This window comes from Ursus maritimus, unplaced genomic scaffold, assembly GCF_017311325.1.
Source record: "Ursus maritimus isolate PB19 unplaced genomic scaffold, ASM1731132v1 scaffold_26, whole genome shotgun sequence".
Classification (NCBI taxonomy): domain Eukaryota; kingdom Metazoa; phylum Chordata; class Mammalia; order Carnivora; family Ursidae; genus Ursus; species Ursus maritimus.
In genome coordinates, this window is record NW_024425119.1 from 33,059,432 (window position 1) to 33,084,748 (window position 25,317).

Consider the following 25,317-nt stretch of genomic DNA (forward strand, 5'->3'; position numbering starts at 1 on the left):
TAAAGGAACTTTGATTCTAAAATGTATGCTTCTGTGTACTAATGTGAAATACGCAGTGTCTGAAACATTCTCAAAGAAAGAATGGCAAGTCCACACTTGGGACTGGTGTTGGGTGGTTTGTGGGATCCAGGAAATCTCACTTGAGTCTCCCTCAGAGCCTGGAATCCTGCCACCTCAAGTTCAGTCCTTCGAATTAAGGCTTTGTATTTTCAGTCTTCATTAATATGAACAAAACCCTAAGTGGGCAATATTTAAAATAATTATTAATCCAAGAAACAGACTCTTAACGAAAGAGAATGAACAGATGGTTACCCAAAGGGAGGTGAGGGGGAGGGATGGGTGTAATGGGTGATGGGGATTAAGAGGACACTTACCACTGTTAGCACGGAGTACTGTATAGAAGTGTTGAATCACTGTATTGTACACCAGAAACTAATAGAATACTGTATGTTAATTATACTGGAAGTAAAATTATAAACTTAATAAAAATAATTATGAATGGTGATCCCTTTAAGAAATATTTATCACTTTTCTTTATATACTAAGAGCTACTTGTGAGAAAATAGAAGGTAACATTAATTGCCCCACTTTGCTAGGGAATAGATAGATAAGATGGCAAACCTGAATTCCACTGGCTGCCTAGACAGGCAGTTCTCTAGCAACTCCAGGCAGTTAGAAGGGAATATGAGTTCAGTGTTCACATGTGGGATATTAAAAACAAAGATGTTATAGGTAACTTTGAGACCTATACCACAGTTTTGCTTAGGTCTGAGAGGATGACAATATTGAAAAATTATGTTGACCTCAGGATCTTAGTCTTCTTTTCCATTGTGATTCTCGAGTTGATGCTTTGATTTGTGCCATTGAAGACTTATGGGTGGATTCTGCCCTTTGTGTCTTCATAGATTGGTTCCATTTTATTGCAGAATATTTCAGTGCACATCTCCTAAACAAACACCAAAGCCAGGCTGCAGCCTTGAGAATGTTGAGAAAACACTTGCAAAACAAGTCTCCCTCTGGAAGTGTCTTCCCACAACACAGGGACTTTCTCCCCTCCTATCAGAAGGACACTGCACAGCTTTGACTACAGCTCCTCGTTTGCTTAAATTTAAAGGTCCCAATCTCAGTTCTTTATGGAGTGTTTAGGTTTCCTTGTAGGCCTCCTAGGAATCATAAGCTTCTTTACTCCTTAACCGTATACTGCATTGCTGTAATTGAAGCTCTTTGGTTGCTGTAATTTCTTCCTAATGTTACGGTTTCCGTCAAGTACTTTTTCCCTCTGGAGGCATTAATGATTGCCAGTTTTGAAAATACCCTCGCCGGGTATATACTTTTTACTTCCGGTGCCAAATCACACCACTGTTTCCTATTCTTCCTCAAGATAAAAGGACTTTCCACCTTTTTTTCTTTACTGTTTAGCATACACCATGCCCTTTTTAACCACGGTAGTGGAATTTAGAGTATCGTTGCCAACCAGTTACAAAGTCGTTCTTTGTAGTTTCAGGGAGTTCACCAACTTACAGTACATACCTCAGGAGAGAGGAGCTAAATTTTGTTTTATTTGTTATCAGCTATAAAATTATTGGTCACTAGAGCTTATGATAGTCCACCCGTACTAAGGATTTACCCATGGTTGATAGCATGATTGAAAATAAATGGTTATTTTCTACTTACAAGGCCTGCCCTGAGATACAAAATTGAAAGGGAGGATCCTTCCTCAAATGTAACACAGTGTACTGGAAAATATTCTCTTATTTGAAGTTAAGTGAGTTTTTCTTTATTTAGTCCTGGTAACTATTTCAGATAATACACATTTAAATGAATGCTTATTATAATCAAACTTCCTAATCTTCTTTTCATTCACGTACACACATGCGTACACACACATACACGCACACGAAACCTATCTCCCATTAAAGAGGAAAGACTGCTTAATTATTGTTTTACCGAAAGTTACAAACACCAGGAAAGATTTGAAATAAAAGCGGCCACCCTTCAGCCCGGATTTACTGAGTGCCCATACTATGCTTATCCCTGTTCTAGGACCTGGAGAAAAAGCATTACGCAAGACAGGCAAATTTGCAACTCCCACAGAGCCCGAGTTCCAGAAACTTAATCCAGACTTCTCTTCCCATTTAAATTTACTTTGTTTTATCTCATCTGATTATTTACCAAAGGGCTTAATATTCTTCATCCAATAGGAACAAGTTCTCCATGATGAGAACATCAATTTGTCTTTTAGTGCTTGGAATTATGCAATTTATCCCAAAGTCATTTGTTTCTGAGAATAGTACAAGTCTATTTCATTATATAAAAATGAAATACACTGAAATTTATTATTATTTTACTGAACATAAATCAGAAAATAGATTCCATATACATTACCTAAGGACTGCCATTTCAAGCCCCTTAGCCATGTGTTTCAGTAAATGTGTTTCCATGTTCATTTACTGCTACATTTTGAATCATTGCCTCTGCCCATATGCCTGTTGATGTCTCTCCCTTCAGCCTGGATGAACCCATTTCATTCCAAGGGTGAGAGCTTCTACAAAATAATAGAAAGCCTCGACCTGAGCTACACAAACCACTTGCTGATTATCATATTGTGTAGAACTCAAAAGAAGAATTGATACAGAGCCCAGTGTAGTCTTTTTTAATTTGAACTTTGTTTTGTTTTACGAAAATACAAATAAAATCACAGTAACTCCCAGTATTTTTATGAATATTTTTCTGCCTACTTTGACAGTCTCAAATATCTTACTGATTTATGCATATTTTATACTTTATTGTGTAATTTTTAAGCTTTAAGTTTATGATTTGATACAAAAGAATTGTACTTTTCCACCTGTACCATGAAAATTTGAAACATTGGCTTGACTATACAGAAATACACATTAAAGATACATTTGGAAGATTTTGGTAACGTAAGTTAATTTCAAATGTTGGGCAGTAATTATGAAAACCTCCCAGGGTGACCCAGAGAATATCAGTGAGTTCTCCGTTCTGCTGTGGGGTTTCTTTCTGAGATAAATGTCGTTCTGTGTGTGTTTTTCTCTCAGGAGGTCGAGCTGTGTCGTGTTAGCAGTCAAGAGAAGCTGGGCCTGACAGTCTGTTACCGAACGGATGATGAAGAAGACACGGGCATTTATGTCAGTGAGGTAAGAAATGCCGAGGAGGGGAGGTAGGGGGAGGGAGACTGCGAGGAATGAGTCAAATGACTCACGATGAGAATATCCTTGGGAGGCTTGATTGTGAAGAATTGGCCATGTTCCAATACTTGTCACTTTCAATTAGGGAAGTAAATTATGTTGCCCAAGTAATGTAATTATTATCAGCTTGTTTAATGGGGATGCTTTCACCACAGAATCCCCAGTAAGGAAAACTGCAAAAATGGGAACATTGTCTAAATTTGAATAAATTCCCCTACGTATGCAGAAAGTCAAGCAGAGTTTCTGATGAGCAAACATTCGTCCTTCCATTCCTTTTATCAGTGCTGTTAACAAGAGCATTGACTAATTGTTTTACCTCTAATATCACAAATATTACATATTTTACTCTGCTGGCAAGACTGATACATCTGAATATCCAAGGAATGTATCTACGAATTTGTGTTATTCAACCCTGGAATCACTGTCAGAAAGTGAGGTACTTAAATGTGAAACACTCTCAGCGTTAATTACTCTGAAAAAAAATGTGAAGTAAAATTTATTATTGTAGGTGATTTTTTAAGACTCACCAAAAAATCATTTTGTGAGAAGTAGTAAGGTACAATTTGTTTTAATTGTATATACCTAATACTGAAAATTATCTATACACACACACACGCACGCAAACACATATGTACATAGGTGTATGTGTATTGCCTGACTCCTTCTCATATTATGTATACACACACATATGTGTATGTGAAACCATGTATGTGTATGTGTATATGTGTGAAAAAGAAGTTAGACAAACTAGATACTAATTAATGTCCATGCTGTTCCAAGCGTTCTTGGCCATGATCTTAACATCATTACCTGACTCACTGAGCTTCAGCTCCTCGACTAGACACTTGATACAACAATGCTTATCTCATTGGTTTTATAGAGGTGTTTAGAATATGGAAAAAATAATGTAATTAATGCACTTAGAAAATTACCCAGCTCTATAAATGTAAATGTTACTCTTTATCACTTTACCCAAGAATTTACTGACTGGATATTGCAATGGAAAAATCTCCAGAGAATGTCTGACTTATATACCTCTTTTAAACGGACAGCTATGATAATCCCTCCAATTATGGTGAGGAAATAGCCACAGAACTGTCTTTTGTCAGAGGCACAGAGGTACAAATGTCAAAGTTTGGCATTAGGTTGATTACAGTTTTGTAGGCAAAGTTTTAGATTGAGAACAGCTTCTCAGTAGGATACAATTGATTAATCATACCTCCTTCCCTCTAGTAAGTCTCTGTTTACCACTTAAATATGCCAGCTTTGGAGCCTAACTTTCCAGGGACAGTAAAGAAGCCACAGGAATGGAACATATGTACCTGGAAGGAATATTTTCCTTACGCTTCTTACATGTAATTATAGTGTCTTTGTTCTTGATTGATCATTTCAAATTCACTTATTAGGCGGCACCACCTGACAAGAAAGTAATCCCTAACATCTGGAGAGGATGCATCAGCCTCATGCTACACTTGAAATACTTTGCTTAAATTAAAGCTTTGATGGAGTAAGCTCAAATAAATGGCTTAGAGCCATCATTCAAAATGTGATAGACAGAATTCCCCCAGTGAACTGCAAGTCACCATTCAAGCTTGGCCCATTAAAATGTTGGTAAACTCTTAAGCTTTAAATATCTATTTATTCTAAAATAAGTTATAGTTAATACACATCACCCCATAATGTAGAGCCTGGTAATAATCTACGTGGATAGGATTTTTTTTCATTTTCTAGCAACATCGATTATCAATCTCTTTATAAGTTAATGTGCTCATGAGACAGAGATTTCTTTAGTAAGTATGGACTTACAGTATAGCTCTTAGCTTCTCTAAAATAGCTAAACCAGGATTTAAGATCACCCTACTAGAAAGCAAATTTCCTGGGTCCAGAGAATCCTAGAATTAACATCTGCTGAAGATTGTGTCAGCTGAGGACTGTGTCTGACAGTTTGGATACAGAAATGAGTGAACAGAGGTTTTTAAAAAAAAAAAAGGAAGAAGAAGAAGAGAGAAAAAAAAGAAAGGGAAAAAGGGAGTAAAAGAGAGAAAATAGTCTTCAAATTAAGTTCTGCTCTAGTTTTCTTTCATTTTATTATTATTATTAATTCTAAAATAGTCCACTTATACGTTTAGAATCAGTGATTTTTGACAGAAACCTTTGGCATGCATTCTATAAATCAGTAGAGAATTTTGAACCAGGTTACTAAAAATATTTTTTAAACCATATTTTTAAGTTCCTGGGGGAATGTCTCACATCCGGTTGAAGACGTGTGTTTTCTCCATCACAGGTAGATCCAAACAGCATTGCTGCCAAAGATGGCCGAATTCGAGAAGGGGATCGTATTTTGCAAGTATGTGGCATGGTCATTTCCTTTAGTTTCCTACCATTTGTTCAATAGTTTTATTGAGTTTTTTAATAAAACGTTAGAGAAAAGAATTTGTCTTTTCTAGATAATAACATCCATAAAACAAATGGCTATCATTTAAAAAAAAATTTAAGTAAGGATGGTACTATTCATTAAGAATTATTGGCTAATAATTAGTGATTAAGGCATAATCTCTGGACTTCGGTAACTCAGCTTCAACTTCTAGCTCCACCACTTACTCGGGCACCTTACTTTACCTCTCTTCGTAGGCCTGTTTCCTCATCTTGAAAAACGGTAATAATAAAACGTACCATTGCAAAGGTTAAATGTGATTATACGTTTGATGTTAGCACACTGCATGGTAAGTAACAAACATTAACTTCTAGTATTACTAGCAGCAACAGCACCAGTTACTGCTGCCTTTTCCAGAATAAATTAGGTAAACATGGATTCCTATGTTCCATTACTACCTGAAAGTCTAGATGTCTGAAGAAATGTTATTTATTTACAATTGAGTGGCTAGGGACAGGGGGGGGAAAAATGCTCTTTTCCACATGGAAATGTGAAAACATAAAGACTGGCTACCTTTCAGCTTAATGAGCAAGATGATAAGCAGAACATAAGGGGGATGTGGAGCTGGAAGGAATTCCAGGCCACGTTAGGAGTACCCTTGAATGCCAGCGTTTCTCTCCTGTACCCACCTCGACCCTCTCTGTCTCCCCTGAGTCCTTTCCCGTACAGAGTGCTAAGAAAGACACAGCTCCCCAGCTCGTGTGCCCACATTAACCCAAAATAGGAGCCGAGGCCCTTCAGGGCTGAGTCTACTGCAGATCACAGCTACGAAGCAGGGAGGATGACTCAGAAGACCAAGTGAGGAAGTTAGCAACTGTTAGAACATTCTGCATGACTTTCAGTCTTTGCGACAGACCTGCAGTGCCCACTTCTCCTTACTGGATGCGAATGCCTGCCCAAGGTTGCTTTGCATTCAACACGAATGGATTCAACGCTCTGCCTAGAACCAGGGCTTCAAAAATAGACAAGATGCCCCCCCCAGTGTTTGGGGCACCCCCTGTGCGGTTAGGAAAACAGCTGCACACGCAGATGATGACAGCGCGGTGTGGCGCTGTCACGATCACGGTGTGCCCATGCTGCCTGGTCCATACCACACCGCTATGCTGCCCGGCCTTCTCTCTTCTTCCCCTTCTTCGGGGCTCCCCTCACTGATTCAACACTTCTTCACACCCTTTCTCTTCTCTAGCTAGATGCCGCGAACTCCTCTTTCATCAAGGACCCTCTCCTAAGACTCCAATTAGGAAAGAATAAAAGTGGTCATGTGTGGCCCTACTAATTTTTAGAAAACTTCAAGAATGTATAACTTCCATTTCTGTAGCTCCTTAAGTGGCAACCTGTAGTTAAGCAGAATGGACTGTATATATGTATTTTCATATATACATACTATATGTTTTGATACTTCCTTATTCTTGGCTATATTAGAGGCAGATAAAGCGTTCAGATAAAATATTTGCTAGATAATAAGACATTCCTTAATGGAGTCGGTTCATTGAAGAAGCAACAGCAGGATTGACAAAATGCCCTGTCTGCCTGATTACTTTATATTCAGTGACAAATATGTCACACTTAATGAACAAATACATGTCACATTAAAAAGCCTAGAATTCAAGTCTGTTTGCACACACAGGAAACAAAGAGTCTTAGGGTGATGGTGAAACTGTATTAAATAAAACTGTGACAAAATTGTACCCATAGACGAATAGCTCCCATATGGCTGATGAGGATATTATGGGATACCCTATAATGAACAATTAATGACTGCTGTCTCAGGGAGATGAGAGGGGGAGAAAGAGAGGATTTACTTCTTATCCTTGGAGTTTCCTGGCTGGCTTTTATTTAAATGAATCTCCTTAGAGCCATTGTGGTTTTAATTTCCTGTTCATGATGACCTAATGAGTGTACTTCTATGGTCCTGTCCTCATTGTGTAGCTAAACTTTTCTGAAGGTAGTACATTGCAGGTGTGTGAGATGACTTCACCCGGGGACCTCCCACGCGCAGGTACTCACATGAGATTGGCCCAAGCTGGAGATTGTACGGAAGAAAAACCATGACCCAATTTCATGAGGACACGTTCTAACTGTTGTGTTTTTTTCTCCGCAAGCGCTTGACAGCTCTATAGGCTGTGCTATTGCCACAAGCTCGTGGTATCGGATGTGGCCTCAGGAATTCACATGGGGAAGTCCTCTCACAAAATTGCAATGCTGAGTGAAGTCAGGCTTTCCTGAGCCCCACAGAAGAAGAATTAAAGACCACATTCATGAGCCGAGGGCTCTATTCTCACTTCCTTCTTGGGATAGTAAGCATACAATATTCCATGTCAACAGCCTCATCTCGTATTGGCTGAAAAAGTCAGACATGTTCCTAAGGATTACTCCCTCCCTGAAAAAACCCTGACAAAACTCAAGCAGTGGGATAATAAGACTCCTACTAAGTTTCTCTCTCTCTCTGCCCTACACATAAACTTGTCCCCAACATTTGGTCCTATACTTTTCTTTACTTTGGATAACTGTTTTTCTCCCTTTTCTGTTCTGCCCACCTCTCTATCTCTGTATATTATTCACCTTCCTTCCACACTAAAATATAAGCACACTTAAATATATCCTGCCTCTTTTGCCTTAGGTTCTTGGGTTTTCAAATAAATTCCATAGATGGTCAGATGACAAGAATTTTAGTTGCCCACCCACCCCTAGCACAGTAATATAGAGAACCTAAAAATTGGTGTGTTCATGCAAAAAAGCTATATTAAACCATTTCTAGGCTTTTAGGGTTCTGCACGCATGTGCACACACACACACTTACATACACACTCCTACGCACACACAGGAGATTGGGCCTAAAGTGAGATTTTGGCTGATTTATCTTTGTAATGCCACAAATCTCTCCTAAGCCAGAGCAATATCTGCTTTGAAATCAATATTTACATAAGGCCATGCACAGAAATTGAGACAAGACATATTCTCTAGTGCAGTTTTCCCTCATTTATGACAAAAGTTACACGTTGCCTTTCTCCTGGTTCTCTTTCCCTCTCTGTTCTTAAAACAAAAGTCTTCCATTAAACTGTAGTAACGCACCCACTCATTTATCTCCTCCCCGTGATTCCGGGTCCTTCACCTTCATGTCTGCCTGGTGTTTTCACGCACAGCAAACCGCTTTCCCATGAGCAATGCTGTAGCTACAAGCCATCCTTCAGGAACAAGAGCAAACGAAGGTTGAAAGCTCTATCTGATCCATTCCTCAAACCTTTTCATTCTTTGCTGAAACCCAGGGCTGCATTTCTTGCCCCAGTATCACTTTGGGTATCAAAGTAGTGTCCTGAGTTCAATAGGATCTACCAGCCAGTTGGCTAAAGTGGCCTTTATTTTGAAAAAGAAACAATAAATCACATTTTAACACCAGATTTCTGTGGTGAATTCATTTCCTTCTACATAGGATTCTGAGTGGAAATGCATTTCTACAACATGGGATCAGTCCTTCCAGGACAAGGACATAATCCTGGGCCTGGAGACTGTAGCTGTGGTGACACGGAGTTCACAGAGGAGAGAGACGAATACCAACTCTAATGCGACTGCAAATCAAACACACCATACTGTTTCCTGATGGTTCTCTAAGACTTAAAAATACCTATGAGAGAGATAGATGTCTTTTAACGTAGAATCATAGTTGCTACTATGGATTTAATTGTTATGTATGAATTTTACTATATTTGGTTTATTTAGAAGAAAAGAATCTTTACTGAGGATTAAAATATAAATATAAATAATGATAGTAGTAGTAGTAGTAGTAATACTAGCAATAACAAAAATATCAGTGGTACCATGGGCCAACCCAGAGCACTTCCTGGATACTGGGCACTTGTTTGAACCCTAGACATATATTAACTCATTTAACCCTTACAAGAACACTCTGAGAAAGGCACTATTTTCTGTACTTTAATATAGGAAACATAACAGTAACATTAAATAAACATGAATGAAGAGTATTTAGGTTAATGGTAAGTGAAATTTAGATGAAGAATTTAGATCTGTCTACTTGAGAGAAAAAAGCTGTGAGCATTAGATTTCACACAGAAAAGATGAAGAGAGGCTGTCTGAGAGCACCTGACTCATTGTTCCCAGGACCCAGCATGCCTGATAGTAGACGGAGGGTGGACGATTAGGTCCATCATGGAAAGACAAGTAGACGCAGTGCAGATATGTTATTAAGAATTACTATGAAGTGGACGTAAGCCCCCAAAGCTCACAGAAAGTAAACATTTTCAAGTTCATTGTTTTCAAAGCACACTTCCCTGGGGATGGGGGAGGCGTAGTGGAATCCACCACTGCCATTTTATCCTTATTTGAGGAAAAGCCTTGGATTCAGTACAGAAATAGTTTTTCAGATGTATATTTATGAAAAACCACGAAATACCCTTTCCAGTCGTTAGTTCCCATTTTGGTATCATAGCTTTTGTTTTCTAATTTGATGAATTTTATTGTGAGTTGCCAAAAAAGGAAATGCGCTTGAAACTTGTCAAAGCTGGATTTCCTGTCTACATATACAAGGGAAAAGCAAAGGTGATAATTCATTTGATCAGAGTAAGAAAATACTACATATGATTGTACAATTCCCCCCTTTGACTATTATGTATTGTCTGCTTTCTTTGTGTTCCATGTATGTGGTAAGAGTCTAAGATCATTTATTGTGGTCCAGAGTTGAGATTCCTGGGCTTGTTTCAATAATCATACCTGTCCTCGTGTATCAGCCAGAATCCCAAAGAGCCGCAAGAAGAAAATCTCAGTAGTCCATTTCATGCTTGTCAGCAGAAATCCTTGGTGAAAGATGTTAATTATTGAAAAATTGGTCAGTACAGCCACATTTTCTATTTAATTTTTTGAAATAATTAGTACTTATTTTAGATATAATTACTTGACCTCTTCAATTGAAATTTCTTTCTGCATATTTTGATTCTGTACTATGATCAAAAACCTCATTGTCTCCATGGATTTGAGCAATCAATAAAATGAAATAAATATGAAATATCCAAAGAAAGAAGTTCAGTTAACTCAGAGCTAAATACATTTGAACATGAAAATGTAGCTTAAAATAAAACTTCAGAAACCTTATTTGCTCTCTCTGTAGAATTTAGGAAAAGGAAAAAAGATATATTTTGAATTCCACCAGAGTCTTTTTAATCAAAAGTTTACTCAAGCTTAGTTTCTTGCAAAAAGCCATTTTTCCTCTGTGTTAATTTTTTTTTAAATTAAGTACACTTAAGAGATGAGACTTAAGATATTTCATTAGTTTTGTTGTTTGAGGAAGTGGACAAATCTTAGAAAGAACTGTAGTATTGGTAAGCATGTTACTGATGAACTGTCCTTCTTTTGATTAGTGAAGCACTGAAAGATATCCTGAGAGTGATTGGGGCAACTGAGTCAGACCCACACAAATAGGAGATGATTAAATGAGAATGCAATCAGCAGTGGCCTGGGAGCCCTGCCTGGTGAGAGATAATGCTGTAGCTCTCTAATTGGCTCGTGGCAGGCATGCAGGATGACGGATTTCAGATGTGGGATTGCCAGTCCTGCTTCCCCCAGCACTATTATCTCAGAGTGACACTTCCATTACTCTGAGCAGAGAAAGATGAACGTCACCTGTCAGGGGCTGGTTAATTGTGTTGCTAGATGTATGTTGCCAGGGCGCAGGTTGGACATTTATGAACATAACTGCTTCCTCTGATGTCCGCCATCCTTCAGGGATCGATATGGCTCTTACAGTAAGCACGTAATTGAGTGAAGGCACTTACCACCGAGGGGCTGAAGATGAGCCCATTGTGTGAGCTTCATTGTCCATACATTCACCATAAATGAGCTGATATTTGCCATTTACTGTGTGCAGCATTGTGGAAATGGAAACTAATGTGCCACTTTCATTTGTTTTCTAGATAAATGGGGAAGATGTCCAGAATCGAGAAGAAGCAGTGGCGTTGCTGTCTAGCGATGAGTGCAAGAGGATCGTGCTGCTCGTTGCAAGGCCGGAGATTCAGGTCAGAGCAGAGATCAGAGATCTGGAGGCCGAACTTGACATCCATTATTTGCTATTCTGTATCAAATCAGTACCACAGAGACTGCTAAAGCCAAGGGTGCAAAACAGAAGTAAGAGTCGTCTCTCCTAACTGACCAACCTTATCAACCTTATCTTTTTTTAAAAAAAGAAGGAAAAAAACACACAAGATGGAGCCGTTATTCTCTCCTTCCACTTGCCAGTTATTTGAATGAATTCATAAATGAAAAATGGTTGACTTTACATGATTCTTAATTCTGTCTGGATCCTTGCTTTAGCTTTCTATCTAAAAATACTTACTTGGCATTTTAAGGTATCTTGAAAGAATCTCTAGTGAGAGACACATTAGCATATCCAGCTGTCAACTTAAATCTTTGTAGAAGAACTTTATCAAATAAAGTGGCCGGTGTAGCATGGTGTAGTTCCATGGGTAGTAAAGGAATTTTTCCCCAGTGTAGATAGAGTGACAAAAACATCTGTCCGGCCAACAGCAAGCGGAGAGCTTCTGGAGGAATTGTTTTTTATATCTTTAACAGAGGGAGATGTCATGAAAGGAAAGGAAAGGTAATGGTGGAAGAAAAGTGCTGTTGGTCCTTCTTTTTATATTCTTTTTATACCCCGCCACAATGCAGAAAGGACAGCACGTTGCCGCCATTCTATCCACCTGTCGGTAGCTTGAGTGAAGTTGCTTAAATCACCATTTGGCTCCCAGGTTATCGATCTGATATTTTTCAAACTCAGTAACTGCATACTATCTATAAATTACATTGAGTAAGTGTATTTCAGTGTCAGACCAAATCCTGACTTGAATATAGTGGTTATAAAAGATCACCCTTTCCGCATATATTCTCTTTACGCCCTTGACCATTCTAAATGGTTCCCGTAAAGCCTGCTATAGCCCGAGGCAGAGTAAAGTTACACACCTGAGGTCTCAGGAGCGGGGAAGGGAGCCTACACGCCTGGCCGGACTGCCTGCTTGGGAGGGAATTTAAAAATACAGAATACATATGAAAGTTCACTAATCGTCTGGAAATTCTGCAAACCAGTTAGTCTCACTGATCCATTTCCTTGAACAGAAAGAAGAAAGGGGCTAAACACATGTTAGTGCAATTCATGGTAAACTGAAGAGAACTCAGGGGTCGTCCCTGTTATAGAAAAGATATTTCGATGTTATAATGTGGTTTCCCTGCCCTTTCCATGTAACTGCTAGAGAACCTCATTAATTTAGAATTAAAGCATTTCCTTAAACTATGCCACAGAACGGCTGTAATGAACTGTGGAAAGAATTAAATTAATGGCATAAGACTAGATCCTGTTAATCATTGATAGAATACATATGCTTGGGAGAGCTGGTGGCATTTCAAATATCTGACTACACTCCTGACCTAATAGAATCAGTGTTGGAGGATGAATTTCCAAACAACTTCCTTTCCACAGTTGAGAAAAGATGGCCATCTGACTGCAGGATTCTCTCCGTCCTGTCAAAACCAGGATCTGCTTCAGCCCCTTGATCCTAAAGAAGCTTCATGACACTGGAAGAAAGCTAATTGCCTTTAGGAAATCAGATTTCTAGAAAAAGAAAGAAAGAAAATGCATCTTAACACCATATTTTAAAAATGTAATTTAAGCAGTACATGCCATAAAATGGCAAGAAAAAAAGATCCAAAAAAACCTTGCCTTTATAGCACCTGTATTTTTTTTATCAATTTCAGTGTATCTTATTATTGCATTTTTTGCACATCAGTTGTACTCAGTGAAAATGTGGAAGTTTCTTGTGTGCTTTTTCTAGCCTTTTTCTTTTTTAATATTTCAAATACTCTCTACATTCTTAGAAATGATCTACAGATTTGCTGGGGGCAGTCTTGTACATCCGTGCAATATTTTTAAATAACTCATTTCTTTCATTCCCTGTCAACTTTCTTTCATTTTCTGCCCATTTTCTTCCTCAGACCATTAAAGATATTGCTATTCTGTCCTCTTCCCCCTGGGACATGGGGCAAAGAGGGCTCTCCTAAGAACTTGTACACACTCCTCCTGAGACAATGCAGGTTGTTCCTTTCTCTGAAATGTCACATGGGTTCCACTGGTGCGCAGACAGATCCCAGTTTCAGAAAGAGAGTCCTTTCCTGCAGCTCAGCCCCAGGGAAAGGTCTGCCTGTGGCCGAGTCTGAAACTCAGACTGCCGTGAATGCATGTTTAGGTGGAAAGGGAAATACAACAGGGAAAGGAAGAGGGCAAGAAGCTCTCCTTACTCTGTGCTGTGTATACCTCCAGCCCAAAGACTTGTCAAAGAGGATGTACACTGACTCCGGATGGCAACGCAAGGATCTGTGCGATTCGCTAGTAAGAAAAGAGTTATAGGGATTCATTAATTTCTACTGTTTGTTCTCCTTGTCTTTCCCACCCCTTCATTTAATTTCAGAAGACTCTGTTCCATCATTCACTACATCTGTGCAAGCAAATATTTTGTTTGACCTGATTAAAGAAAAATTCCTTGGCATGCTTATAAAAAGTAAACATTTCTAGCTCTACATAATTTCTTTTGGAGTCTGAAGTTTGCAGGTTTATGAAACTTACAAGGGACTAAAGAACGTAAAACTGGGGTGCCTGGGTGGTTCAGTCGGTTAAGCATCCGCCTTCGGCTCAGGTCATGATCCCAGGATCCTGGGATCGAGCCTCCCATCAGGCTTCCTGCTCAGTAGGGAGCCTGCTTCTCTCTCTCCCTCTGCAGCTCCCCCTGCTTATGCTTGCTCTCCCTCTCTCTCTGTGTCAAATAAATAAATAAAATCTTTTTGAAAAGAATGTAAAACTTAGACAATTATAAATTGAATTTGAATTTTTAGCTTAATTTTCATAGTTCATCTGCATATCAAAGTCAGTGAGGTAGATCTCAGTCAAGTTATTCAGGCTACATTAAGACAAATGAGGATGAATACATGTGTCTACACTTTGGGCCTCAGTCAAATTTGAGTAATTTAAGTGCGAGGTACCCTTTAACAAATATGAAGAAACTTACGGCTACCTTCATATCAAGGAATATAATCCATATATGTTAATGCCTTTGCTGGTGCAACTTAAGCTCCTCTCAGAATTTGTTTTCTTTTCAAGTTCTACAGTTTCAGCTACCTTTAAGAACTTATTTTGCCATTGTTGAGTGGTGAAAACACCTCAAACTACAGCTGACCCTCGAGCAAGGCAGCGATTAGGAGAGCCAAAGCCCCCACCAAGTCAAAAATTGACGTGTAACTTCTGACTCCCCAGAACTTAACTACTAATAGCTGACTGTTGATTGGAAGCCTTACTAATAACATAAACACTCAATTAACACGTATTTTATATGTCACATGTTTTATACACTATTCTGACAATATAGTAAGCTAGAGGAAAGAAAATGTTATTAAGAAAAGCACAAGGAAGAGAAGATAGATTTAGAGTACTGTACTGCATTTATAAAAAGAAAAATCTGCATGTAAGTGGACCCATGCAGTTCAAACCCCTGTTGTTCAAGGGTCAACTGTATTGTCAATTTTGGCTCATTAGAAAGCTGCTATTTCTTTTAGCACAGAGTAAAACAGAGCATGGACAATAATTCAGTTAATTTAATCAGCATAGACAGCTAATTTATGTAATCCAGCTCCAGAAATCCACTTTGAGGCAAATTATCTGTATTGACTGTCAACACTCATCATATTAGCAAGGTTTCCCACTTCACTTTGTATTGAGAAGCCAAAAGGATTTATTCAGTTTAATTTGTGTAAGACTCCCAGCAGAATACTTGCATCCCGCGCCCACAAACAAAACCCTGCAGCTCCACTCCCCTTAGATGCAACGGTTCAGAGAGATATATTTATATTTATCTTGCAATTGGAACTACCTGAAAAATGAATCAAAATAAACATGGCATAGCATCACCTTTTTTTTTTTTTTTGAGAAGAATAACTTAGATTTTTTCTTTTCTTCCCCCCAGATGAAATAAATGTCTGTATTTGTGGCAAGCAGCCATCTTGTTAACTTGGAAGCCATCTGCCTAAAGATAAAAAAAAAAGCAGGATGAGGGTAGCATCAGTGTGTTCCAGGGTGGGGAACACTTTGTATGTAGTCTCCTTGGGGGTTGTTGGTAAGGACAAAAGCCCAACGGTCTCATGGCCCTATTAGCACCGTTGTAGCTCTTTAGCACGGGCACTGTTGGAGGCCATGCGCATGACCGCTGTGGACTACGCAATATGCTTTTCTTATATTTTGAGAGACGGTAATGTTCTGTGCTGTGAGATCTACTTGGTTCTGAGAGAAAATCTGTAGCTCTGTTTCAGGAAAGGATAAAAGGCATATACAAGTCCAATTTTTTTTTTAATCACCTTTTCTTCCTTCCGAGAGGTGAACTTATCAGAGGCTCATATTCTGAAGAGAATCATTATGATAAAAGGAACTGGTCAGGCATCGCCATTTAAGTTTACCCTCTTTTAGCATGAGTCCCCACTAACCTAATGTGATGGACTAATGTGTTCTTTTGCAGCTGGATGAAGGCTGGCTGGAAGATGAAAGGGACGAATTCTTAGAGGAGTTAAACCTGGAGGTGCTGGAAGAACAGCATAACGACGCGATGCCGTGCACGGCCAAGGAGCTGGAGCAGGTAGGCCAACGATTTGAGCTACGTCATTTGAAAGGTTGCTGGGTTTTTTTCTTTATACGTAACCGTAAATGGAGTAAAAAACAAAATCAAAGAGTTTGATCAAACCCCTCTGTAAGGGTGATTTTTTTAGAGCAGATGGACATCTCAGATGAAGCAGAGGGAATAAGTACAATTTTTTTCTATGAAGATCCTTCTAGCTTGGAAAGCTTTGGGACCATTGTTGCCAGAGTACAGTAAGATTCAAATGGTGACCCAGGTACTGTTCGGCCCGATTCAGAAATTTAATAGCAAAAATATGCATTGCTTTTCTGTATGCCAGCTGGAGACAAACTATAGCTCATGAGATAACCCCTCTCCCCAAAATTAATTTTATAATTTAAAATATTACTGTGGCTTTTTGAATATTTAGGCGGCTGTAAGATGATGATGACATGAGGTAAGCCATCAGTCTTATTTATGGTATTGGTATCGTGGTCCTACCTATATACTCCGCACAGGAGTCACTCTGCTTGACATCGTTGATATCATCTCGCCTTAGGGTCACCTAACCATTCAAGCAAAAATGCTGAGCTCCCCGTGTGTCCCAGGTGCCACACTGGATCCTGAGCATACAAAGTAAAATGAGCCAAGTTTCTGCTCTTAATTAATTCGCTGCTAGTGAAAGATTACAGCAGGGCTTGTGGCAAACTGAGTCTTGGGATTCTTTTGTGATTGTTGTTGTTCCTGTGGGATAAAAACAAGATCAATATATCCGAGATTTTTTAGGATGAATTCACGTCATGCATCTGCCTGATTTAATTTTATGAACACTTCTGCTGTCAGTTTATTGATCTGTTTAATTATCACCTTGGTCTCCACATGAATTCTTAACACATTCTAAAAGGTAGTTTCAAAAAAAATCTGGGGCAGTTAGGCTGGGGGCGTGAAGCACAAACAGCCTGTCACCCCCAAGCTGCAGGCGGACTCCACGCCTCGCCCGCCCCCCGAGCAGACAGCGCGTGTGGAAGGGCACGTGCCCGCAGAGGAAGTAGCGGCTGGGCCGCGGCCGGCGGTGTCGGAGCCGCGCGCCTCCGTGCTGAGCGTTCACGCTCGTGGGCCACGTCGCCAGCGGTAGTTCAGGCTCGAGAGCGACGCCGCAGCCGTGGCGGTGGCTTTCAGTACGGGCAGGACGGACTGCAATTTTATGTATGACTTCCACGCTGGCCACAAATAAAGATATTTTTTGGTGGCAGCCGCTGGTTACAAGCTAGAAAGTGCTCGCTCCAGGCTTTTTCTCTCTTAGATACAAAATGTGACCTGATAGAGAATTGACAGGAGGATGTTAGAATAAAGAAAGAAGGGAGAAATCCTGTCCAGGTGAAGTGATACGGTGTCAAGTGCCGCCTACTCATCAGACGGAATACAAATGCTGGGTCTTTCGAGGTAACACTAGATGTCCCTGAGGTTAGATTCTCATTGTGTGGAAATTTTTCTTCACCATGAGACTGAAAAATGATAAGAAGTACAGAAACCTCTAAAAGTCCTTTGCCCTTATAAACAATAACACTACATTAGAAATGTCTTGGTAGAAGCATTGCCTGTCACGGTAATAATTCCATAGGGAAATGATAAATGATAGAGTGACATTACATTCGAAAGTAGGAATTCTAGGTTTGGGAATGGAAAACACTTTTTTATTTTCACACTCGCTCACAAACTGGTGACTAAAGAAAGGGAAATTCTATTTAAAAAAACCCAAAATGTATATCTGTACTTCACAAGTAAAATCCATATACACATTAAAGTTTCACTTTACATACTGTCCTTGGTGTCAGGGCTGCTGTTGACACATCGTGGAACATCTCCCTTAGCATAATTTGTCTGTATCCTTGGCACTCCACATAAAAATAAAATTAAAAAAAAAAAACTAGCCTTCTTGTATTTTTAAGCTCATTAAAGATATGAAACAATATAAATGTGAATAACGTGGTATATCGACTCAGGTGTCCAATATCAATAATACCCTCTGGGGGATTTATGGCACACGTGACTGTCACCACATTGGATCCTTTCATCAGCTTATAGCAAGGAACGAACAGATGTACCAAGCACTCCACTGTTAGTCACCATTACTTATTTAGAACATTGGGTTTGTTTGTTTTTTTATCAATATGACATTTAAAATCTCAGTATATTTTCAACAAATGAGGAAAACTATTTTTAGGAAAAGACTGGGAATCCTTAAATAATATTATACATGGTTATGTTCTGTCCTCTTCAGTTTATGTTACATTTTGTTCTGTTTCTGTGGAAGAAAATAAAATAGTTTTCTTGAGAGACTCTTTCATGCCTGTTTTAGAATAACTTTTCTTACGCATTCTGTCCTTCTTTAACACTAACAGGCTTAATTATATTTAATTGTATAATTACGTCTGCTAGAGGAAGATATATACATAAAATGGTGAGTAAGCTTACACATAAAGGAAATACAAGGTAGAAACTGCCATGTAGACTAGTATATGATAAGTGATGGAGGAAACAATAACTTCACCCTCTTCACAGAGAAAGAACTCCGTATGCATCCTCTTAGGACAGCAACAGCTAATTGTTCTGCATGAAAGCCAAAAATTACCAAGGAATAAAGTTTACATATGAAGTGTGTATTCACAAATATGTCATAAATATATTTTTTGATATTATGCCCACATCTGGCAATCAGTGCTGCTCCGATCTTCATGAGAAAGGTCACTCTGAGTAGAATAAAATTCACCTCTGAAGGAAATTACCGGTTGAGGGTAGAAAAATACTTTTAAGTAAACCAAAGCAGTCCTAAGATGACTGTTGCTTTTGAGCAATGTGATTTGGAGACGCACTGAGGGCAGGGCACACGTATGCAGGAATGTGGCATCCCAGACATAGAAGAAATCCTGACTCTGGGGGATGGCACTGGCTTTTTCTACTTCTCTCTGGGCCACTAATAAGCTGAATCCATCTGGGATTAAAGTTCCTCATCAATAGAGAGAAGGACCAAGGCTCCAGTACTAACCTATTCCTGAAATACTGTGCTGTCTGGCTTACCATTACCAGTGTGTTATTAGATCAGCAAAGTTTCTTCTGAACTTAAAGTTCAGGAAAAAATCTTCATAATAAGGTGACGCGGCTTCAGAACTCCAGGCCTCATACTGCAGAAGACCAGTTAGACCATCTGTCTCATTCACCCTTCTGTGTGCTGCCACCTCAGAGACTCATAAAGTCACCTCATTTACACGCCTTCACGTCCGTTTCCCAAGTAAGAGAGGACCTTAAGGTAAGAATCATTTATTTAAATGGGGCCTGTTTTATTTATCCCCAAGTCAGGTCTCCAGACAGCTTTGGTTTTCTCTATTTCAATTCATAAAAAGCTGCCCTGAGTGAATTGTCTTTATTTCTAAAATGGTTAAGGACACTAAAATGAGAACAGCTTTCTAGAAACCGCACCTTGGCCAAGAAGCATCGTTTTTTTTTTTCAAGCAAGTTTTGCAACAGCCAGTGTTTTTCAATAATCGATTTTCTTTGATCTCTCAACTTTATTTTCTCAGCCAAAAAAACAAGAAGAAGAAGAAGGCACAACAGACACGGCAACGTCATCCTCCAACAACCATGAGAAGGACAGTGGAGTGGGGCGCACGGATGAAAGCTTGCGGAACGATGAGAGCTCAGAGCAGGAGAACGCAGCTGAGGATCCCAACAGCACCTCTCTGAAGAGCACGAGAGAGCTGGGGCAGAGCCAAGACACTCTAGGAAGCGTTGAACTTCAGTGCAATGAGAGCTTCGTGTCTGGCGAATACATCGACTCTGACTGCACCGGCAACCCAGACGAGGAGTGTGAAAGATTCCGACAGCTCTTGGAGCTCAAATGCAAGATTCGAAACCACGGAGAGTATGACCTGTATTACTCGAGCAGCACAATAGAATGCCGTCAAGGGGAACAAGAGGGAGTGGAGCACGAGCTACAGTTGCTTAATGAAGAGCTACGAAATATTGAACTGGAGTGCCAGAATATCATGCAGGCTCACAGGCTCCAGAAGGTGACAGACCAATATGGAGACATCTGGGCTTTGCACGACGGAGGATTCCGGAATTATAACACCAGCATAGATATGCCACGGGGAAAACTAGATGACATCATGGAACACCCAGAGAAGTCGGACAAGGACAGTTCTAGTGCTTACAACACAGCAGAAAGCTGCAGAAGCACCCCGCTCACTGTGGACCGTTCCCCCGACAGCTCGCTTCCAAGAATGATCAACCTCACCAATAAGAAAAACCTGAGAAGCACAATGGCCACCAATCAGTCATCTTCCGGACAGAGCAGTAAAGAGTCGACCTCTACCAAAGCCAAAACCATTGAACAAGGCTGCAGCGTGGAGGGTAAGGAGAAGATTTCAGAAAGCAACAAGCTTTCTGATCAGGAGAAAACCAGCAGCGAACACATCCCTTACCTGTCTCCTTACCACAGCTCCTCATACAGATATGCCAACATCCCAGCGCATGCCCGGCATTATCAAAGCTACATGCAGTTAATTCAACAGAAATCTGCAGTCGAGTATGCTCAGAGTCAGCTGAGTTTAGTGAGCATGTGCAAGGAGTCTCAGAAGTGTTCAGAGCCCAAGATGGAATGGAAGGTGAAAATCAGGAGCGACGGGACACGGTACATAACAAAGAGACCAGTGCGAGACCGGATTCTGAGGGAACGTGCCTTAAAGATCAAGGAGGAGCGTAGTGGCATGACGACGGATGATGACACCATGAGCGAGATGAAAATGGGCCGCTACTGGAGCAAAGAGGAGAGAAAGCAACATCTGGTCCGGGCCAAAGAGCAGCGTCGGCGCCGGGAGTTCATGATGCGGAGCCGCTTGGAGTGTCTTAAGGAGAGCCCCCAGAGTGGCAGTGAGGGCAAGAAGGAGATCAACATCATTGAACTGAGTCACAAAAAGATGATGAAAAAAAGAAACAAGAAAATTTTGGACAACTGGATGACAATCCAAGAACTGATGACCCACGGGGCCAAGTCTCCTGATGGCACACGAGTTCATAATGCCTTTTTGTCAGTCACCACTGTATGACCGAATGAATGGGACGCAACTGATTTTAGGAGGGTGCTACCAGTTTGGGTAGAGTATGATTGCCTCGTTCAATGTGGCGTTTTTATATATATTTTGTGACTCTTTATAGTTTAAATTTTTTGTAAGCAAAAATACCTGGTAATTTCTCATTTGTTTTTCATATACTTGTACCTTCTTTTTGGCCAAGATCTTTCCTTAACTTGTGATATATTCATATTACTCATTTATATATATTAAAAACAAACAAAAGGAAAGAAAACAAAAAAACTTGAACAAAAATACTGAGGAGCCAATTAATTTCCTATTTTAATGTATCTATTGTAAGTTAAGATCTGGATTTATTTCTCTAGTTTACTTATTTTCTACTTTAAGAACAACTCAATGCCAAAACATTTCTATGCTTGCTTCCTGGCATAATACGTATTAAATCAACCCTGTTAATAAATCACGTGCCACATCTTGTCTTACACATAAAAACCACGTCTTTTTAACATCCTGTTGTACATTTAACACATAAATGGCCGTTGTCTTTGTCTCAGTAAAGTGTAGGTGGACAATCTTCCTGTGGTATGTAGTGACATTGGTCATGTAGCTAGAAAATTGTAATTGTGACAATAAAAAATAAATTATTGATTATCCTTATGAAAAGTTATCAAGGAGTGTTTTATTTTCATTGTCCACTATGGTTACCAGATTTCAAATTAGTTATATTATGTATACTATTTAGACGACTCCTAATTGTGAATTATATAATGTGTACATTTTCTATCACTTTTTTCCAATAAAATTGTCTTGAAATACTTCCCATAGATCATTGTGTCACATATTCTTACCAGGATTGAATTAGATAATATATGTAAAGCATCCAACAGATGGTAACTAAACATCCGAAAAATATGAGTTTATCTCCCCTTGCCTCCCGTGAAAGGACATGGAGAGAGGATCAGTGAAGTATCTGAAAATGTTTATAATGGCACTAAGTGTATTAGTTGGCTTGGGCTCCCATAACAAAATATCCTAGACTGGGTAGCCTAACCAACAGGAATTTATTTCTCACGGCTCTGGAGGCTGGGAAGTCCAAGACCAAGATGCTGGCAGCTTCAGCAACTTTGGTGAGGGCCCTCTTCCTGTCTCGTAGACGGCCACCCTCTCCCTCTGTCTTCGGATGGCAGAGATGCAGAAAGGAAGCTGTCTGCTGTCTCTTCCTATAAGGGCACTGAACCCCTCATAAGAACTGCACCCTCATGACTCCATCTAAACCTAATTATTTCCCAAAGGTCCCATCCCCAAATACCATCACATTGGAGGTTAGAACTTGTTCAAAATAGGAATCTTAGGGGGACACAATGAACTTTATAGCACTACATGCATTTATTTAGTTGCTCATTTGGGAATACATTTGGGGGAATCATCTTTTTAATGATTTCCAGCACAGTCAACTATAAATGCCTTAGATGTCAGTTTATGAAAAAGTGAGATTGCTAGATAACCAGGTTCTTTAAATCTAGCTTTGCATCATAAAAACCATATATATGTCGATTGTGATGCCTCCAGAGGAAAGGCCAAATCGGCCACGTACATGCAAACATGAGTTTGATCCCGTTTTCATTCAACCAAAGACACTGTTGGAGACACAACATCTGAATATTTCTGAAGCTACTTTCCTGTTTAAAAAACGACAGTGGCTTCTTACTAGCTCTTGAATCAGACTCTGATGCCTTGGCCTTATAATCCAGGCCCTTCATTCACTTGCCCACTTTGCCTACTGCTCCTCCTTTTTAGGTCTTGTCTGAATTTATTCCTGGCTTCCCGTTTCTACTCTAGTTATCTTATTCTATTCTCCTGCCTGAGGTTCCTGTGCCAAATTCTACACTTCCTTTAGAGCGTGATTACATAGACGTTTTCTCTTTGGAGCTCCTTTTGGTGACGCCAGATTTTCTCAGCATTCTGGCATATACTATGATGCATCTGCGGTATTGTTTTACTTCTCTTTTTCAAGTCCTGTTTATTTGAATCCCATGCCTAGAGTGTATTGTCTCCCTGCATGGGTTTTAAGTTCATGGAGTTCGGCCCTTGTGTCCCCCTCTGTCTTGGCAAACCTCTGTAGAATGCTATTTGAATAACAATGAGTGCTAGTTGAATTAAATTATTATATTCATTTCTCTCTCTCCTCCACCTATTGGTCCTTTTGTTACTGTTTTCCTTACTCTTCTACCTTTCCAAGTTCTTCTCTCCTGAAGGGCTGTTACATAGATAGAAAAAAAAATGAATCTTACATACAATAAAATGCTGGACTCAGAAATTTTAAGATAAGTGATAGCAATAGCAATCTAAGGCAACTGAAAATTTCATCACTTCCAGCTTTAGCCATTGTTAATCAATCAATAAGACTACTCTGAATGCACCTGGAGTATTTAAAATAAGAATGTCTCTCTCAAAAGCTCAGTTCTTTCCTGACCTAATGCCTGTGGTTATTGTTTATCCTCTTGACATAACTGGGTTTAAATATTCACTGTATTCAAATTACTCCTATAGATATATGTGATTTGGAACCAACATGTAGATTTTTCCAGAAGAAACATGGACACATCTCACAGAATGCAGTGTTTCCAAAGTTACCAGTTTAATTTTATTTTGATTAAGGCCAAGTGTTCTTGCCAATTTTTTAAAAATGTGATGTTGGTATTTTTCATGTCTGTGTTTATACATTCTACAAGTTGAGAAATGCCTTTTTCAAAAATCAGTGAAAATCTGTGTTATGTTTTTATCTTTTTACGTAACGTATCTTTGTGCTAAACATGTTTTTTTAGTAAATGAATAATAAATCTGCTCAGCAAAGAAAAAATAATTGGTTATATGTGGGATATTTTATTTCAGTTCAGAAGAAATATGTGAATGTAAAGAAAAAATATCTTACATGGACTTACCTTTGAAATTCCATATTTTTATTGCTTTTTATACTCAAGATGTGTCAGAAATTGGTTTTAGGATCCCTACGTGAATGACCAAGGGGGTGGGAAATAATGCATTATCCAACAGACATGTCTTCAGGGCATGTTGCCATCTTCTTTTGTGCTGATTGTCCTTCTCTGAAGACAGAACGTGGGCTGAGGCAGGACTCCTCTGACATAACTTTTCCACAGCTACCTACTGATTTAATCCATGTCTTCTTGGTGTGACTAGATCTTCCACCTGAACACATTCTTTTTATCACTCCAGTGAGCTTCCGCTCTCTGCTTCAAATTCTTTGCTTTGTGATGGGTGCCATTGTTCACCTGTTCTTTCATGCTTATCACCTAAGTCTGCTCAAATTTCTTTTACCTGGTCAGTCAGAAAGAAGTGTTATTTTTTCTTTAAAATGTGTCAAGTTATCGTCAGTACCCTAAATCACCTTTGGCTGGACTGTCACGGTTTCATGCCTAATTACTATAGCAGATCTCTACCTGGTCTCCCTGTGTACCCTTTCCCGTCTATCCTACATATGGTGGCAACACTTGGCCTCCTAAATGTCACTTTCCTCACTTGCTTAGATACCTTCAAGAGTCTTTCTGAGCCAGGGATACAATCTGAATGCCTGAGACTATTATCTAAGGACTTCCATAGTTTAACTTCAACCTGTTTTTCCACCTGATCTCACACTTTTCTCCAGGAAGGACTTCCAGCTCAGACCTCAGGAAACCTGTGCCTGGAGTAGATGAATAATTTGATGCACCTTCAAACTAATATTCTTTAAATTCTAATTAAATTTATTTTCTATTCATTTATTATACTCTATTATTAGTTAATATCCATTATTTTTCTATTTCTATTAATCATTAATATAGCTGATGTAATCTAATATAATAGCATCATAATTATTATTAAGTAATTTTTATTAATTTTCAATTAATAAAGAACATTGCAACAGGTTCACTGACTAA

General features: G+C 39.3%; 1 protein-coding gene across 2 annotated transcripts in view; it reads left to right on the forward strand.

Moving 5' to 3' along the window:
- Positions 1-21,508, forward strand: part of PDZRN4 (PDZ domain containing ring finger 4) — a 339,731-nt gene extending 318,223 nt beyond the window's left edge. For both annotated transcript variants that reach the window (XM_040642339.1, XM_040642340.1), the window contains 5 exons: positions 3,060-3,158; positions 5,494-5,556; positions 11,565-11,666; positions 16,197-16,313; positions 19,871-21,508. In XM_040642339.1, the coding sequence (XP_040498273.1) occupies positions 3,060-3,158; positions 5,494-5,556; positions 11,565-11,666; positions 16,197-16,313; positions 19,871-21,397 (1,908 nt within the window). In that variant the 3' untranslated portion in view covers positions 21,398-21,508. The remainder of the gene's footprint in view (positions 1-3,059; positions 3,159-5,493; positions 5,557-11,564; positions 11,667-16,196; positions 16,314-19,870) is intronic.
- The last annotated feature ends 3,809 nt before the right edge of the window (positions 21,509-25,317 follow it).